Consider the following 18,278-nt stretch of genomic DNA (forward strand, 5'->3'; position numbering starts at 1 on the left):
AGAACAAGATCCCACAAGGCTCTGGGCGGTTCAATGAAGCCCCTTTTTAAGTTTTTATCAATGAATTTCCTCGTTTCATCCATCTCCCTAGGGGTCATTGAATATATTTGGGGTTTTGGGAGCTTCACCCCAGGTAAAATATCAATGGTGCCTATGGTGGCCCTATTGGGGGGGGGCAACCTATCAGAAGATTTTTCACTGAAAACATCTTTTAGGTCCCAATATTCCTTCGGAATTCTTTCCTCCCCCTCAATTTTTTCCCTCCCTCTGGCCGCCAGTTTGGGGACAGTATCATCAGACTCCAGAGCTTCCATATTCCCCTCAGGGGATGTGGCAGACCGAATCCGCAACCACCCATCTCTCCAGTTAATGCGTGGGTTCCATCTATGGAGCCAGGGGAGTCCTAAAATAAGGGGCCGGTCCATCCCTGGAGCCACAATAAAAGTTATCATTTCATGGTGGGTTCCTAGCCACATCTCGGTGGGTTCAGTAGAAAAATGAGCAGGACCGCCCCCTGCAATAGAGCCATCTAATTGGCAAAATGCAATTGGGATTTTTTAAGCTCTTAGTTTCTAGCCCATTTTCTCAACTATCTCAGGGCTTATAATGCAACCTGAGCAACCAGAATCTAAAAGAGCCAGAATTTTCTCTTTTGTGTCAGAAGAGGGCACTCTAAGCTCAACTGGGATAAGCATGGGTCCCAAGCGGGAACTCACCCTGCGATCAGCGTCCTCATAGTCACTGTTTTCATACGAGCTGGGGCTTCCGCTTATTCTTTCCTCTGGCTCGAGGCGTCGAGAAATCTCCTCCCCTCTCAAAGCAGGTTCTTTTTTCTTGCCAGGAGACTTCTCAGGTTTCTTCTCCCTCCAGGGGGGCGGAGCGGAGTGGGTCAGCTTGACTTGGCAATTCACAGCACGGTGCCCCTCCTTCCCACAGCAGAAGCAGGCGGAGGGTTTGGGCTTGCCTGTGAAACCTCCCCTTCCCCCTTTCTGCACTTTTGGGAGGGGAGATTTAGTGGGGGGATGGGAATCCTTAGTTTCTCCCTCTTCCTTGTAACGAAGTCTAGCCAAATTAAGCTCAATATCTGCAGCATGTTCGTACCACAGTTCTAAGCAGTGGGGAATTCATCTGTTTACTCACTGCTGGTAAACGTCTCTGTTCAAGCCATCTGTGAATCGATCTAACAAGGCTTCTTCAGGCCATCCCCTCATATAAGCTGATAATTCTTGAAATTCCTGTACATACTCAGGCACAGTCTTTTTCCCCTGTCTGAGGGTCGTAAATTTTAGCCTAGCTCGGCGCTTGGTGAGAGGGTCGTCAAAATGTCTCCTCATTGCTGCCATAAAGTCATCAAAATTCCTCAGGAGAGGGGAATCACTATTATGTAATTCGACCATCCAGTCAGCTGCTTTCTTCTCTAGGGCCATTAACACTATTCTTACTTTGGATTCATCAGAGTCCAGATCAGACCCATATATTTGCATATAATTCCAGACCTGAATTATAAAAAAAACCAAATTGCTGGGTTCTCCATCATACTTTATGCTTAAGGTTGGGACCTTAGCCATCTGGCGTCGCCTGCCCCCCCCCCTGCTCTCGGAATGTCTCTAGCTGTAGGGGGAGAGGTCGGTGCTGGGTTTTCTTGTGCACATCCCCCTTCTGCCCCCCCCCCCCGTCTCCCTTAAGCAAAGCAACGGGTACCTTCCCTCTAGTTCCTCCGCCGGTCCCCTTTCCACAGCACTCTCTCAAGCCCGGCATTCGCTCCATGCCTCTTCGAGGAGTTTCATGGCTTGGGACATCTTGTAGTCTTCATCCTTAGAGCCACGCCAGTCAGCAACTGGTTTCCTGGGCCTCCTCCTCGTGACTCCAGTTAGTGATTCATCCGGTTCTTCTTTCTGTCCCACTCCCCAACTCCACCTTGGTTGAACAGCAGGTTTCTCCACTCTCAGATCGGCCAGCATTTGTTAATGATGGTGCTTGCACCCATTTCTTCCTCCTGGTCGCTGTCGTGTAAAGACATCTTTTCCCTTTCTTCTGTGAGGGCACCCCCCTCGGAAGGTGTTTGCTCCGGGTTGGGTGTGAGGTGAGACTCAGCTTATTGTCAGGTGCTGCTTCATTTAATAATCAGGAAAGAAACCACTCAACTCCATTTCTTAGAATTAAGTATATTTTTACTAATTACAAACGATAAGTAGCAATGCAAAGCTGAGTCTGGGTAAATTGGCACGAAAGCAATGGATATCATGTATAATGCAATCCCCTCCCCTGGCACCCCATTCCATAGTCCAATAATAATTCACCCAACTGTCAGGTGGGAGATATCTTCAAAAAACATCATCATGCTGGACAGTTAGCCTTGGCGGGAAACTCCCTTTCTCCACATGCGCAGAGAGATGGTCAGGACAGCTTCTAGAACACTCCTCCAGCACATGATTCCCCTCCCAAATACTATGCCCTCCTCCCCGTTTCAATGGAAGCCAAAGCAGCAGCGAAGCAGAGGCTGATAATCTGCACCCAAGTTCAGAGAGAATCAAGGACTGAACAATATTCTATTTTCATGGCTCTAATTGTGACAGTTATTTTTATATACAGTTATATATAGTCTAATATTTTCTTCCACTTTTGATATCAGGAAAAACACTTAAAACTGAACCCTGAGAAAATGGAGTTTCCAATTTTGGCAAAAAAAATGCAGTCATTTTAAACAATAACTTTCAATTTAGGTCCCCAATAAGATGAATTTTGCAACTCCATTAGCAGGCTAAAGTGTTAGTTAAAGTAAATTGAATGCTAAGTCAGAAAATCAATATACTTCAAATAATGTAAGGAAATGTTCTATTATTTCATTATACTTTGATATGTTCTGTGTCTTTGCATTCCAAGTCTTATTTTGTTCTATCTGCACACAGAGAAATATTTTTTCTCTCAAGCTCATTCTTTAACCTCAGCATCATTTTAACAAGATTTGTGGGAAAATGTAAAAGGGTTCTGGGTGGAAGACAAAAGCTCCCCTACCATTTAAAGTATTTTGAGGTACCAATTTAATCAGACATCTAGTGAACGTAGCATGCCGATATTGGGGGCACACCCTATGGTGGCGTCCAGAGCAGCCACTGCCGAAAGACTTGGCTTGAAATCCGTGGAAAAAGCCAGACTGGGGTGGCAGCAGCGGCGGCGGCAGAGGTGCATTGGCTCCGGAATGGGAACTGGGCCATGCATCATGAGGCCGCGCAATCCCCCGCTCCAGCCATGCAGAGTGCTATTCACTGGCATCTGGAAGGCGCCAAGTGCAAATGCCCCGCCCGCCCACTCCACCCAGTCACTCCTCACCTCCCGGGTGGTTTCTCTGCCTAAGATGCCTTGCCTGCCTTAGCTGCCATGTGGTGCCTGCCCTGTGCCCTAACTGAGCTACCTCCTCCTCCTGCCTATAGGTAAGTTTCACTACCCCCCACCTGGAGTTTGCTTCACCCCATCCCAATGTCCCCATCTTGCCGCTCACAATCTTCCCTTCCCCAGCCCCTTCCAGAGTCCCCACGAGGCCTCATTATGGCTCCCAGCAGTCTTCAGGCAGGCCTGTTAGGCCCAAAATAGAACGTGGGTATGTGTGTGTGCCCATTGTGGTTCCCAGCAGGTCTGCTAGGCCCAAAATAGATTTTTTGGGGGGGCTAGCAAGCCTCCCTGCAGCCCCCTGGGAGCAAAAGTGGGGGGCAGGCTTCAAGAGAGAAAGAAAGAAAGTAATCCTTACCATAGGGCAAGCAGAAAGGTCTTTAAATTTTGCAACATTAAAACTTGTGGACTTCAACTCCCAGAATTCAGCTCTGCTGGCTGGAGAATTCTGGGAGTTGAAGTCCACAAGTCTTAAAGTCGTCAAGTTTGAAGACCTCTGGTAGCTGCTATCCTTAGGCTCAGGCTAAGCTAATCAATAATAGAGCTCTAAGAATGCCAGATTATCAATGGACATGTTCTCAGTTTAAAAATGCCTGGCATTTCTTCCTCCTACTAAAGACCTCCTGGGGTTCTTCACAGGAAGGAAGGAAGGAGAAGGAGAGAGGGAGGGAGGGAAGGAAGGGAGAAAAGGGAAGGGAAAGTGAATGAGATATAGATGGATGGATAGAGGGAGGGAGGGAGGGTGGGAGAGAAAAAGGACTACAAACCTGGCACTAGACACAGCTTCAGAGGATGTTTTGAAATAGCACAGCAAACCAGGGCTGAAAGGGACCTCAGAGATCATCTAGTCCAACCCCCTCCTCCAGCAGGAGACCTTATATCATCTTGGTTATTTTAGTGCTACCAACACAGAGGAGAATTTCCCAGAAATCCCCAGGCATTGCCAACCTCCACTTCCCTAGTAAAAAAAAACCCTAGAGCAAAAACTTCATGCAGTATTAAAAAGAATAAAAAAGGGGGCTGCTATGTATTGTTTAATGGACTGCTACATTGGCAAAACAGACGGCTACATTGGCCATGCCCATCGAGTCACATGGCTGCAAAGCCACTCCTACCTGGTCACATGGCTGCCAAGCCACACCCACAAAATAAGCCATGCCCACAGAACTGGTAATAAACAATTTTGAAACCCACCACTGATGTATCAGTATATAAACCATATTTTCTTTTTATAGAATTTGTCCTTTCTATTTATAGCAGGGACCCCCCAACCTCCCTGCTGTGGCCTAATACTAGACCCTGACCCATTGGGAACCAGGCCACCAAAGCAGCAGGCCAGGATGCAAAACTTTATTTGCTCATACACAGGATTTAGGCTGTATGCGTGAAACATTCCGCCCCGCAGCTAAAGCCACTGCTGCCGGTCCACAGAACCAAAACAACTGGGGACTCTTGATCTATAGAATCTTTTCCCAACATATTGATAAAAAGCCAGGTTTTAATAGCCTCCCAAAAGGTTAAAAGAGTGTGGGCCCAAAGGAGATTGTTTTACTAGCTAGGTCACTGAAAAGGCCAACTTCCAAAGTCCCAAAAGGTAGATGGATTTCAGCGAAGTGACCTGGTGTATGCATATCCCTAGTGGACCTAGTGTATGGTGACCAGACGTCCCACATTTGGCGGGACAGCCACGCTTTTTCATAAATTTTCCCGCGTCCTGCACGGTTCTTTAAAAAACACGCTTTTTTTGGCGCTCGCAGCTCCCTCACTCCCCCGCCCATCAGCTGCTAGCTCGCTGGGCTGGCTCATCGTTCCGTTCTATCCTACAAATTTAAGCCAGCCCAGCCTGCCGCTCACTCATTGGATTGGCGTGGACTCCAGCCAATCAGTGAGCTGGCTGGGATGGGAAATTTTCAGCACGCCACATGCTGATAATTTTCCATCCCAACCAGCTCACTGATTGGCTGGACTCCGCTTAGCTGAGCACGCCTGCGCGAGTCTCCATTTCATTTCGTCTTTTGGGGTTGCAGCTGCGCTTACTCACTGGTGAGTAATCATGTTATGAATTGGTACGGATGGGAATCGGGAGGTGCTGGGGGGAGGAGACAGCCCTAGTCTCCTCCTTCTCCCCCTTTGCGGAGTTCATTTCACCTCCTCGCGTCACAGCCAGCCCCTGTGCTGGGCCGCCACGGGTGGCAGAAGCTCTGGAACCGAGTGGAAGTTTTCTGCACGAGTGAAACAACTGCCGCCGCTCGCACATAGAACTTCCACTCGGTCACGGACTCACTGGCGTGGTGGCACCTATGCTGCGCGGTTCCCAGCGACCACACTGCAAGTCCGTGAGGCATGGTCGTGTCCCACCACCCTCCCCTGTGGCTCTCCTGCCACGGCTTCCGTTTCAGTCGCACAGAAAACTTCCACTCGCTTCCCGGGCTTGTGCCACCCGGCAGAAGCCCCGGGACCCAGTGGAAGTTCTCTGCGCAAGGTTAAACGGCTGGCAGCAGCCTTGCTCTCCTGCTGTGGCTTCTGTTTCAGTCGCGCAGAAAACTTCCACTCGCTTCCCGGGCTTGTGCCGCCCGGCAGAAGCCCCGGGACCCAGTGGAAGTTCTCTGCGCGAGGTGAAACGGCTGGCAGCAGCCTCACTCTCCTGCCGCGGCTTCTGTTTCAGTCGCGCAGAAAACTTCCACTCGCCTCCCGGGCTTGTGCCGCCCGGCAGACACCCCGGGACCCAGTGGAAGTTCTCTGCGCGAGGTGAAACGGCCGGCAGCAGCCTCGCTCTCCTGTGGCCAGCGTCCGTTTCAGTCCCTTCCCTTGTGTGTCTTGATTGCTGGAAGCAGTAACAAACGGCGCGTCCGCTCCGCAGCGCCCTGACAGCCACCCCAGCCGGCGGCTACCGGGCCTCGCTGGAGTCAATTGCAAAACCGCGTTCAGCACTTTGAGAACCTGAGGCATCTTGGGAAATGCAGTTCCCTATCGGAAAGAATGGAGTAGCTGCGAATTTGTAACAACATAATATAACTTGGTGCTTCGCAGGTTACGAAAATCTCGTTTGATTTGCACACTGTTTTTTAAAAGTTAGATAAAGAAATTATGCTGTGAAAGCGACTAGAAAGCCCCCCCTCCCCTTCCTGTGTGCGAGAAAGGGAAGGAGAGGAAGGAAGGGGGGGGGGGAGAAAAAGAAGAAGGGAGGGGGGAGAAGATGGAAGGAGAAAAGATGGATGGAAGGAGAAAGAATGGAAGGAGAAGGAGGAAGATGGAAGAAGAAAGGAAGAAAAAGAAGAAGGGAGGGAGAAAAGAGGGAAGGAGGTAGGAAGAAAAGTGGAAGAGAGGGAAAGAGCAGAAAGACAAAGAGGATGAAGTTGATAGGCAAGAGGAAGGGGGAAGGAAGGAAAAAAGAAAAAGAGGGAGAGAGGAAAGAAGAAAAGATGGAACTAGAAAGGAAAGAAGGGAGGGAGGGAGGAAAGGGGAAGACTGGGAAAGAGCAGAAAGACAGAGAAGGTGAAGGTAGATAGGCAGAAGGAAGGAAGAAGCAAGAAATAGGAAAGGAGGGAAGGAGGAAGGAACAGAAGCGAAGAGGAAGAGAGAAATGGAAAGAGCAGAAAGACAGAGAAGGTAGATAGGCAAAAGAAATGAAGCTGAAAGAATGGAAGGAGGAAGGAAGAGAAAAAAGGAGGAAGGGAGTGAATGAGGAAAGAAGAGATGATGGAAGGAGCAAGGAAGGAAGAGAGGGAAAAAAAAGAAGACGGATAAGGTGAAGGTAGATAAGCAAGAGGAATGAAGGAAGAAGTGAGGAGTCTTGAGGAGGGGGAAAACATTTAGTGACCAAAGTTACAAAAGTGACTGATGACCATTTTTCACACTTAGCGACCGTTGCAACCATTTTTCACACTTAGCTACCATTGCAGCATCCTCATGGTCACGTGATCAAAATTTTGTTTGGCAACAGATTTGTATTTATGCTGGTTTCAGTGTCCTGGGGTGACCCAGGGGTGAATAAAATTTTTAATCAAGCCCCCCCCCCCCCGGTCAATGGTGTCCCTCTTTACCAATCTGAAAATCTGGTCACCTTAACCTAGTGGCACAGACATATATTCTTCGGGAGATCAAATTCTGTAAATAGCCAGGTCCCAAGTTATGTAGTGCTTTAAAGGTGATAACCAGCATTTTGAATTGGACTCAGAAGGAAATTGGGAGTCACTATAGCTTGTGCAATAAAAGCATAACAAGGGTAAATCTGTGAACATCCAACAGCATGCAAGCTGTTACATTCTGGATTATATCAGCAATGTCCTAAAATGAGAACAGCCGAATATCACCTAAGCTCAGAACACTATTTCATCATTTTTCTGAAATAAAACCATTTCTTTTTTCTTTGCATACATGAATGTCTGTCAGAAACATATAAATGGAAATTGTCCCGGTGAGACAGTATTTTTCTATTTCCACATTAATTAATTGGAGAGGGGGAACCTTTCCACTGTAACTGTGAGCTTCTGTACTATTAACATACTCCAATTTGCTAATCTATAGGGAATGCTATTTCATCAGCAAACCCTTTGGAAATGGACATATGACTTAATAATAGCCTTTCTGTTTTGAATCTAAAGATTTGCATTTTATTCTGCTCCTTCACCATGGAGTTCACTGCTCACTAAAAAAACTCACAACTAAGATTGCTGCCTTCTTCTTTTTCTCTCTTGAGATATATATGCATAAACACTGATGCCATTTAGAGCCACAGAGAAGAGTCAAGATTTCGGACAGGAAAGAATTCATCGTTCTAATGGTAGGCAGTCCAAGGTTCAGACTTTACCAGGAGATTGAGCAGTGGTGCGATTCAGCCAGTTTGCACTACTTCCAAAGGGCCAGTTGTTAACTTTCTGAGCAATTTGCTGAACTGGTTGTTGGAAGAAATCATTAGGGCAGAGAACCAGTTGTTAAATTATTTGAATCCCACCACTGAGATTGAGACACCATTCCAGTCAGGCTGTATTAACCACAGATACAGTAATGGCTGGGTCTTAGAAGAAGAGAAAATCTTATTATTTGCCTTTTACAGAGGATGGCATTTTTATTAGTTTTGCTGCTAGTACTACTTCCTCACATGGTATGCAAGAGGGACAGGTGCAGCATCTATAATCCCCACACTCCGTATCACCAATACCATTATCTGGGAGACCTTATGGTTGGTGGCATTGTTTCACAGGCTGCAATTGTCTTCAGACAAATCAGCTTAACTGAACCTCCCCCATCAGCAGTGCGTGGAGATTTTATGTAAGGAACTGTACTTTTAATTATGTTTTAAATATATCAGTTATTAAAATACTAATATCTGGCTCTGGTGTCTTCTAATATAAGCTAATTACTCTTGCTAACACTAAGGAGATACTGAGAAATATAGTTTGGAAAGTATTCGCACATTTAAATCAACGTTCCCAAATCTTAGGTTCCTTCATATTTGTGACTCTCTTCACTAGTTTTCTGAAAATGGGTGGGAATTGAAGCATGAGATAGAAGATGGTATCCACTTGGATAGTAGAAGACTAATTTAAACCTCTTCTTTTTCTTCCTGTAATATTTCCATTGTCTTCATTGTTTCTCCTGCCAAATCTCTTATATTGCTACTTTTTTCATACAATTTTTCAAGACTTTGCCCTTTCAATTTCAATACAGTTTTCTGATTGGGAAATATGTATTCATAATTTGAAAAATCTTCTGGAAAAGCAATCTGCTTTCTTACAGAAACACAAGTAAGAAACTTTTATAGAAATGCCAAGGTGTATAAGCCTAGCAATTTGCAGAAATTTAAATAGCTCTACCTTTAAAAACCATTTAATCTGAGTTTTAGTTTCCTTCAGTTCCTCATTTTAAATATAATTAATTTCATTTATATAATCAGTACAAGTAATTATAAATCCACATATATGAATGCCTTTATCCCTGTCCTTCTGTCTGTTACCTAATAAAGTTTCATGGGTGATGTCCATATATAATTATATATGTATTTATAGTGTGAGTGTGTATCTGGGAAAAAGTTATACATTGCTTTCAATTTGTGCAGAGAATAAAGTGTTCTGAAGCAAAAATTGGTACTATTTATCTCTATTCATATTGTCTCATTGTAGCCCTGTTGCTAAGAATTACCAACACATCCTGGCTATGGCATTTGCTGTAAAGGAGATAAATGAAAACCCTCAAATCTTACCCAATCTTACTTTAGGCTTCCATATTTATGACAGCTATGACAATGCTCAAAGGACTTACCAGGCTACAATGCTGTTTCTCTCATCTGTGAAGAGACTGATTCCCAACTACAGCTGCAACATCCATAATAATTTAGTATCTGTGGTTGGAGGATTAGATGCTGAAATCTCTCTTCACATCTCCACCATCTTGGATATCTATAAAATTCCACAGGTATTTTTTTTTATTATGTGCATGAAATCTAATGTAAATAAATTCTGTAACCTTTCAGTTAGGTAATTTTAATTGGTTGAATATTGTTGAATAATTTCTTAACATCCCTTTCAAGGCAGAAGAGACCAATGACTGGCAGAAAGGGCTCTCCTCAAACCATATTAATAAATAGTCTAAATTCCATCCTTAGCATTGGTTCCACACTACACCTTACATTTGTGGACTACAAGATAAGCAGAAACAAGAAGTGACAGAAAGGAAATCATGACTTTCTTGGAAACAAAATGCAGGATATTGGGAAGCAACAGGACCAGATCAGAACAGGAAGGCCGAAAGGAACATTGTACAAATAAGACAAAGCTACTAAGACTTAAAATGAAATAGCAACCTAAATATTGATGGTTTTAATTTGGGTAAAAGCCACACACAGAAAAAATTGCACATCAGATAAAAAATGAAAGTAGAATGCATCTTTGTTTACCTGTCAGTGAATATCACCAAATTCTAGCAAAATAAGGAAGAAGGATCCATGTTCTTTCATGGATCAGGGGCTCAAAAACATACATAATCTCTCTAAATCATTTTTAATTCCAGTAAAACATTTCAGAATTGCCTAATGCAATTTAGTATCATTGTGATGAGTTTGAAGGGATGTTCCAATGAGTTCTAAATTTAAGGCACCACCATAGGATTTATGATAAAACGATGTATACAGTATATACAGCAGGAACTGAAATGGGATTTCAACTAAACATGTTGAAGGTTGCTTTATGTAAGTACTGGTAGGATTCTTAATATGTTTTATGTACATTGTCAGGGTTCTATGCATGCTGTTTTTATTTTTCTTCGCTTTTCTCTAGCTTATTTATGGCTCGGCTCCATTGATGAATGAAAAATCTCCAGACCTCACTTTTTACCAGACGGTTCCTCCAGATCCACTCCAGTATGCAGGGATTGTCTCACTGCTCCTACATTTTAGGTGGACATGGGTTGGGATCCTTACCATGGATGATGATCAAGGCGAAAAATTTGTACAAACTGTTATTCCAGTTTTATCCAAAAGAGGGATTTGCTACTCTTTCATTGAAAAACTTGGCAAATTTAGTGATATTGATGGACTTTATGATATGCTTCACAAAGGAATAAAAATCTATGATCAGGTTATGGGTGGTAAAGCCAATGCATTTGTCATCTATGGAGAGTCTTTCACCATGATATTTTTGAGATGGTTGCAATATATGCCAAGTATAGAAAAAACAAATGCTCAACCAAAAGGTATTGTGTGGATAATGTCAGCCCAGGTAGAACTGACTTGCTCAGCATTTCAACGTTCCTGGAGTACAGAAATAATCCATGGTGCCCTTTCCTTCTCAATGCCCTCTGCTTATCTACCAGAGTTTCGGTCATTTGTTGCAAAGCAAAACCCCATTTTCAGTAGAAAGGAAAATGGATTTATCAGTCAGTTTTGGCAAGATGCTTTCAACTGTGTATTCCCAGGTGAGGTTGTGAGTGATGTGCCTGAAGACATTTGTACTGGGACAGAGAATCTGAAGAGCCTTCCTGCACCTATTTTTGAAATAGACATGACTGGCCATAGCTACAGTATCTACAATGGTATTTATGCAATAGCTCATGCTCTCCATGCCATATCCACAGCTAGATATAAACATAGAGCAATGGGGGTCAGAAGAGGAGAAAAAAATCATAAACAAGATATCCTACAGGTAATCAATATCCTCATTTGCCACAGCACCATGCATCTAGGTATGTTGGTAAGCCTACATCTGCATTTCATCTGCTTTCCCATCTCCTGAATATGAAATAACAGTTCATAGCTTTGTCCCAATATTTCATTTCCATTGTGACTATCTGAATGGTTTACTTTGAATTCTATTGAATCCCTCTGAGCGAAGTTTAGGATGTTAAAGTCATATTTGTGAGCATAACAGTAGAAAACCCACTCTCTTTCCTTCTGAATCTCTCATGGAATTGTGTTTGTCTGTCTATGCCTGTTTCTGTATCTGTCTGTCTGACTGATTGACTAACTATATGAGAGAGGGAGGGAGAGAGAGAGATATGACAGCAGTGTTCCTATATTTGAGGGGCTCCTACAAAGATGAGGAGGTCAAACTATTTTCCAAAGCACCAATAGGCAAGATGAGAAAAAATGGATAACCAAGGAGAGAAAAAAACCGAGAACTGAAGAGAAATCAAAGAAAGTGATTAACCAATGGAACAACTTGCCTTTAGAAGTTGTAGGTGCTCCATTACTGGAGGCTTTAAAAAAGAGCTTGGAAAATCATTTATCTGAAATGGTATAGGGTCTCCTGCCTGCAAAGGTCCTTTCCAACTCTATTGTTCTATGTGGGTGTGATCCAATTACAGTAAATGTAAAAGATGTGAACAAAGAATACAATTGTATATCTTTTTTTCTGCTATGAAAACTATCATCATGGCAATGAGTATTTTAACTTTCCAAGTTAAATTTTATTTATTTGGTTTATTTATTTATTTGCTCAGCTTCATTACTTTCTAAGAGGAGTCTCTTTTAACAATAGTGCTGGGGACCAGATCTCCTTTGACCAAAATGGCATAGTAAGAGCTGGATTTGATATTATCAACTGGATTGCTTTCTCAAACAAATCATTTCTTCGTGTAAAAGTTGGGAAGGTGGATCACCTAGCACCTCCAGATCAAGCATTAACTATCAACGACGACCTCATTACATGGCACAATTTGTTCAAACAGGTAAGGTCCAGTTATCCCACCATAATTCTGATTTGTATTCATTTTCTAGACAATGCTAGATCTGTACAGACTATTGAGTTTAAAAATTTTTATGTCAATTCGTATGATGAGATCCTACTCATATCAGCTTAGATGGCTACCTCTGCTAATAATGTCTGGAACAAAAGCATATTATTTAATATTACATCTATTGCTGCAAATTGGTGTTGTTCTACATTTATACATATTGGTTTAAGCTTTCTTCATATTGGTAACTTTGCTCTTAAAATTGAAATCTTTTACTTCATCTATACTGGCATGCACAATTAATCCTTGACTTTGTTTAGCAACTCTACAAAGATACAATGCCAATCAGCCTTCCTGTTTGTTTGTTTATGTATTTTATTTATTTGTTTGATTTCTTTCTTCCTTTGATTTTCTCAGATATATGATGGTTGTAGGATCTGATATGGTATTTATGATGGTTACAAGATCTTGAGGTTATGTGACTATCATTTGCAACCTTCCCAGCCAGTTTCCAATCAGCAAAGTCAAATGGGAAAACTGGATTAATATAACAACCACTTGATTTACTTAACAACTGAAGTGGTTTGCTTAACAACTGTAGCAAAAATAATTAACATGACTCAATGTTAACAACCATCTTACTCAGAAATAGAAAAGTTGTTCTTAATTGTGGTTATAAGTCAAGGACTATTTGTATGTAGCATTGGTCAAACCAGAGTTTTTGCTTGATACAAGTAGAGTTAGTCATGACATGCTGATAAACTGATGGTGAACTAGTGAAATTGATACAGTGAAATTTATATATCTAAATTGTTTGCAGGATGTGGATTCAAAATGAGAGCTCACGTAGATCAAGTGACTGTCTAAATAATTCTGTCTAAATAAGAAATAATTGTCATTCCTGCCACTCCTGTGGCCTTTACTGACCATATAAATCTAGGAATTGTAATACCTACTGTATGTCATTTTTCCTAACCCAGATCATACTGGCCAAGGAAGTTGGGTGTGGATTAGAACCTCAATGAAGTAATAGCAAGAACTCTTAGTCATAGCTCAATTTTAAATGAAATTACCAGATTAAAAAGATTGAAGGGGTTAGGACATAATAAATAATATTAGATGCATGTGGCTTGAATTAGATGAGCTTGCTATTAAAGGCACCAACTTCTACCATATTTATTACACAAACCCTAAATACTCAAGTGTTGACACCCAGATCTTCAGAGTAGCACAGTTGACTTCGGAAGTGACCATTGGGGGAATATTAAAATAAGAAGACATCCATTCGCATCACTTATAACATTTAAAATGTTTGGCAGTATATGATAAAGTGTTTGGATACTCTTAGCTAAATTGAGACAGGTAGTTCTTTGATTTATTTTGTCCAAAATAAAGGAAGCACCTGAAAGATGATAGCCTCTTCTATTTTTTTTCTACAGTAGCAATGTTTTATTTCCACTTTTTGGAATACAATATTTTATTGCCTCCTAAAGGTTCTGCCAATCGTTTGAGAAATGGAAGTTAACTCTTTTGTTGCAAGACAAAATATTTTTGTTAGAGAGCTTTTTTTGCTATACATATTGATTGCCTTTTCTGCTTTAAACAAATTAATGGGGAGGGGGATTTATTCAAACTATATAAATGGATGAATATAAGCAAAAGTGTTACAGACCAGAAAGAGATTAATGTGTGCATTAAATGTTGATAAAAATTGATGACTTCTTCAGACTACTGTTATCTTCTTTCACTCCTAGGTGCAGCCTATTTCTATCTGTACTGAGAGCTGTCATCCAGGTTTCAGCAAGAAAGTCAAGGAAGGGCAGCCCTTTTGCTGCTATGATTGCATCCCATGCCCAGATGGGAGCATTTCAACTGAGAATGGTAAAAATATTATCATTTGATCTGGACTACGGGAAATAAATTTGCATAAATCTGCCTGACCATTTAATACACTACAACACAACCAATGCAATTTGTGAAAAAGGTAATACTGCCACACATGAAAACATTTCAGAAACAACCAAAAGACTATTTCAACCACATGGCATCACAGTAGTACAGAAGCAAACTAAAGCCCACCTAACATCTTAAGTAAACCAAAAAATACATTAGAGTAAGAAAAGAAAACAGGATATGTCTACAACATATAGTGTAAGACAATCCTATGTAGGACACACCGGCAGAAGACTAGCAGAGCATATTTATGAAACCAATTAGAAATCAGAATACATAATGAAAATTTCTTAATTGGACAGATTTTACTGTAGTTTTAACTAGGAAACCTTGAACATCCTAGAGCAGTGTTTCTCAACCTTGGCAACTTTAAATCCTGTGGATTTATGCTGGCTGGGGGATTCTGGGAGTTGAAGTCCACAGGACTTAAAGTTGCCAAGGTTGAGAAACACTGTCCTAGAGCAAGCAATGTCTAAAAATGATAGACAATTGCTGGAACCCTGACATTCAGACAGTTCACCGACAAATGCGGACATGACAAAAGCACACCGACAAAACTGCGGCGAGAAAACCGCAAGGTTGAAATTGCACCCACAGAAGCGTGTCCACAAATGCGCGCTGATGAAAGCGCGCCATCAAAAAACAACGAAAACAACGTAATAACCCTAACCCTAACCCTTACCTTAACCCTAATCACGCTTTTGTAGGCGTGGTTTTGTCGGCGCTCTTTTGTGGGAGTGCTTTCGACGTCGCGGGTTTCTTGCCACGGTTTTGTCAGCGCACTTTTGTCAGGAGGGCATTTGACGGGTCACATATTCAGACAAATCAGCCATTAACAGGCACAGAAAGATACGCGACATCAAAATGCTAAAAGACCACACCATTTCCATGCTATCAATCAACACCCAGAAGATATTAACACCGACAATTAAGCAGTAAACAATATCCGAAACAAGGAGCTACCAAGTCTGATAAACAAACACTAATCAACAGCACTGTAGTATTGCTGCTCTTATCTAGTTTGGGAATTAAATGTCTGCAAGAAAACAACCAAGTTCAGAGATCACCAAAACCCCCACAATTCAACCCTGAGATACAAATATTCTTTCTCGCCATATCATTATTTTTCTGGACTCCCTATCCAAGGCTCCTAGTTCATATCTAATGTCCAGCTGTATATCTAATATCTGGAATTGGAAGGTGTTAATTGCCTTGATATTTTTTCTTTCACTGAATTTGAACACTCTTTTATTCTTCCAATTTTGTTGGAATATGCCTATGCTTCTACTCTTCATGAGAGACAGATTCTTAATTTTAAATAAAATTCAAAAAATAAAAAGATAATTAAATTGTTCAAAATTTATCAAAACCCAGTGAGCTTGGAGACCTTCTATAAACCTAATTTTTTCTTTTAAAAGTTGGTTTATTACTATAATTGGACACCATTCATATTAATGACATGCTTGCAAAATAAACAACATCTTTTCTTCTTTTCTTTAGACAAAAATGAATGCTTTAGATGCAAAGCTGACTATTATCCCAACACAAGAAAAGACTTCTGTGTTCCAAAAATTGTCAGTTTCTTGATTTACAAAGAACCTTTAGGGTTGAGTTTAGCCTGTCTTGCACACTCTTTTTCCCTAGTCACAGTTCTGGTGCTAGGAATATTTGTGAAGAACCACAACACTCCCATCGTCATAGCCAACAACCGGGATCTGACTTACATTCTCCTCATCTCTCTCCTGCTCTGCTTCCTTTCTGCACTTCTATTCATTGGCCAGCCTGGAAAAGTGACATGTCTTTTGCAACAAACTACTTTTGGAATGGTCTTCTCAGTGGCGGTTTCTTCTATCTTGGCAAAAACTATCACAGTGATTCTAGCATTTATGGCTACCAAACCAGGATCCAGGATGAGGAAGTGGGTGGGGAAGAAATTAACAAATTCCATTGTTGTTTCCTGCTCCCTGATCCAAGCAATCATCTGTACTTTATGGCTGTCGGTGGCTCCTCCTTTCCCAGATGTTGATATGGTCTCAGTGCCTGAAGAAATTGTACTACAATGTAATGAAGGCTCTGTGATCATGTTTTATTGTGTCCTTGGCTATATGGGTTTCCTGGCTCTTATCAGTTTTACCACAGCTTTCCTTGCCAGAAAGCTACCAGACAGTTTCAATGAAGCTAAGTTCATCACCTTTAGCATGTTGGTCTTTTGCAGTGTTTGGCTGTCCTTTGTCCCAGCATACTTGAGCTCCAAGGGAAAATACATGGTGGCTGTGGAAATCTTTTCCATCTTAGCCTCTGGTGCTGGACTTCTAATTTGCATCTTTTTCCCAAAATGCTATATCATTGTATTACAACCAGAACTGAATAACCGGGAACTATTAATTAGAAGAAAAGAATGATAAAAAGCATTTGTTATATTCTTGATAGAATCTTCTGGAGATAGAATTCTGTTTCTGTATTCATAGTAGAAGATTTAGGAAAATAGTACTTTTATCTACTTGTTTATATACTGTACATTTTGCCCGCTCTATCCCTATTTGTTCACTGAAACTTTGATTTCTTGAACTTAAACAGTGGACCAGCTCTCTAAAATAATCTAGGAACTGGCCAAGATTAAAAAGCAGAGACTGATAAGTGCTCTAATATCTGTTCAAATGTAATGCATTTCCTGGTCCCTATTGTGGTATTTTTGGCTATTAACATGGTCAGAAAGTTTCCTCCTTTTCTGTATTATCTTATAATATGCAATAAACTAAGATAGTAAAAAATAAAATCTTAAACATATTTTGTACCTAGTTCTAACACTGTTTAACAAAGAAAGAAAAACAAAAGAGGCAGTCACTCCTGGGTGGTATTGGGATGGTAAACTCACTATCTATTTTATTGGCAACACCAGAAACGATGAGTACACGTAAAGTCCAAAAGAAAAGAGAAAGGGCATTGGTACTTTCCTGATACGCCTCTTCTAATAAGAGGGGAGATAGCATCCATGTATGGGTTGACACTGTCCATACTCTGATTGGACTGAGTCTGATTATTAATTAATTAACAAGCCTTATAACCCCATCCTGGAGTGACTCTACCCAGTTTTTCCACAAAGGAAATAAATACAGACTCAATGATGTTATCCAACAATGGCTTTAGTAAGAAATTATAATTGGTACAAAGAGTCTTGAACTTTAAAGGAGGTCAGATTATACACAACATGGAGGCAGAGCTAGAACTGGTACAACAGATGGGGGGGGCTGGATGCTATCTCTCCCCTTATTAGAAGAGGCGTATCAGGTAAGTATCAACACCCTTTCTCAATAAGGGTGGAGATAGCATCCATTACTGTTCATTCCACAAGGAGCACCGCTTCCACCATGGTGTGGTCTACTCTGGCATCATTGGACGAGATCTGCAGGGCAGCAGCGTGGGTGTCCCCTTTGTCCTTTTTCAGACACTATCAACTAGATAAATTCGCTTCTGCAGACGCAGCCTTTGGCCATAGAATCTTGCAAGCGGTCGGGTCGGAGAGTCACCAGCTAGAACGATCTACTTCCGTCCCTTGAGAATGGCTGGACTTGGGTATGTCCCATACCTAGACTCTATCTGAGTACTCACCCCCTTTCAGAGCTAGCTGCTCAACCACCAGGTGGTCAACTGGAGCCAACAGGCCTCCGGGTGTTCCAGAGATCCCTGGGTGAGCACTATCTGTTCCGATGGAGACGAACTCCAAGATCAGATTGAACCTGACTGTGGCCCTGACCCAGGGATCAGAAGTT

General features: G+C 41.9%; 1 protein-coding gene across 1 annotated transcript; it reads left to right on the forward strand.

The window, feature by feature from the left end:
* The first annotated feature begins 8,566 nt into the window (after positions 1-8,566).
* Positions 8,567-16,910, forward strand: LOC148046268 (vomeronasal type-2 receptor 26-like). Its single transcript, XM_087714644.1, has 6 exons — positions 8,567-8,658; positions 9,510-9,801; positions 10,662-11,525; positions 12,322-12,549; positions 14,310-14,436; positions 16,009-16,910. The coding sequence occupies exons 1-6, from the start codon at positions 8,567-8,569 to the stop codon at positions 16,908-16,910; spliced, it is 2,505 nt and encodes an 834-aa protein (XP_087570770.1).
* The last annotated feature ends 1,368 nt before the right edge of the window (positions 16,911-18,278 follow it).

The sequence above is a fragment of the Thamnophis sirtalis genome, unplaced genomic scaffold (assembly GCF_051295495.1).
Source record: "Thamnophis sirtalis isolate CommonGarterSnake01/CBP01778 unplaced genomic scaffold, rThaSir2_p1.2 scaffold_4, whole genome shotgun sequence".
Taxonomy (NCBI): Eukaryota; Metazoa; Chordata; class Lepidosauria; order Squamata; family Natricidae; genus Thamnophis; species Thamnophis sirtalis.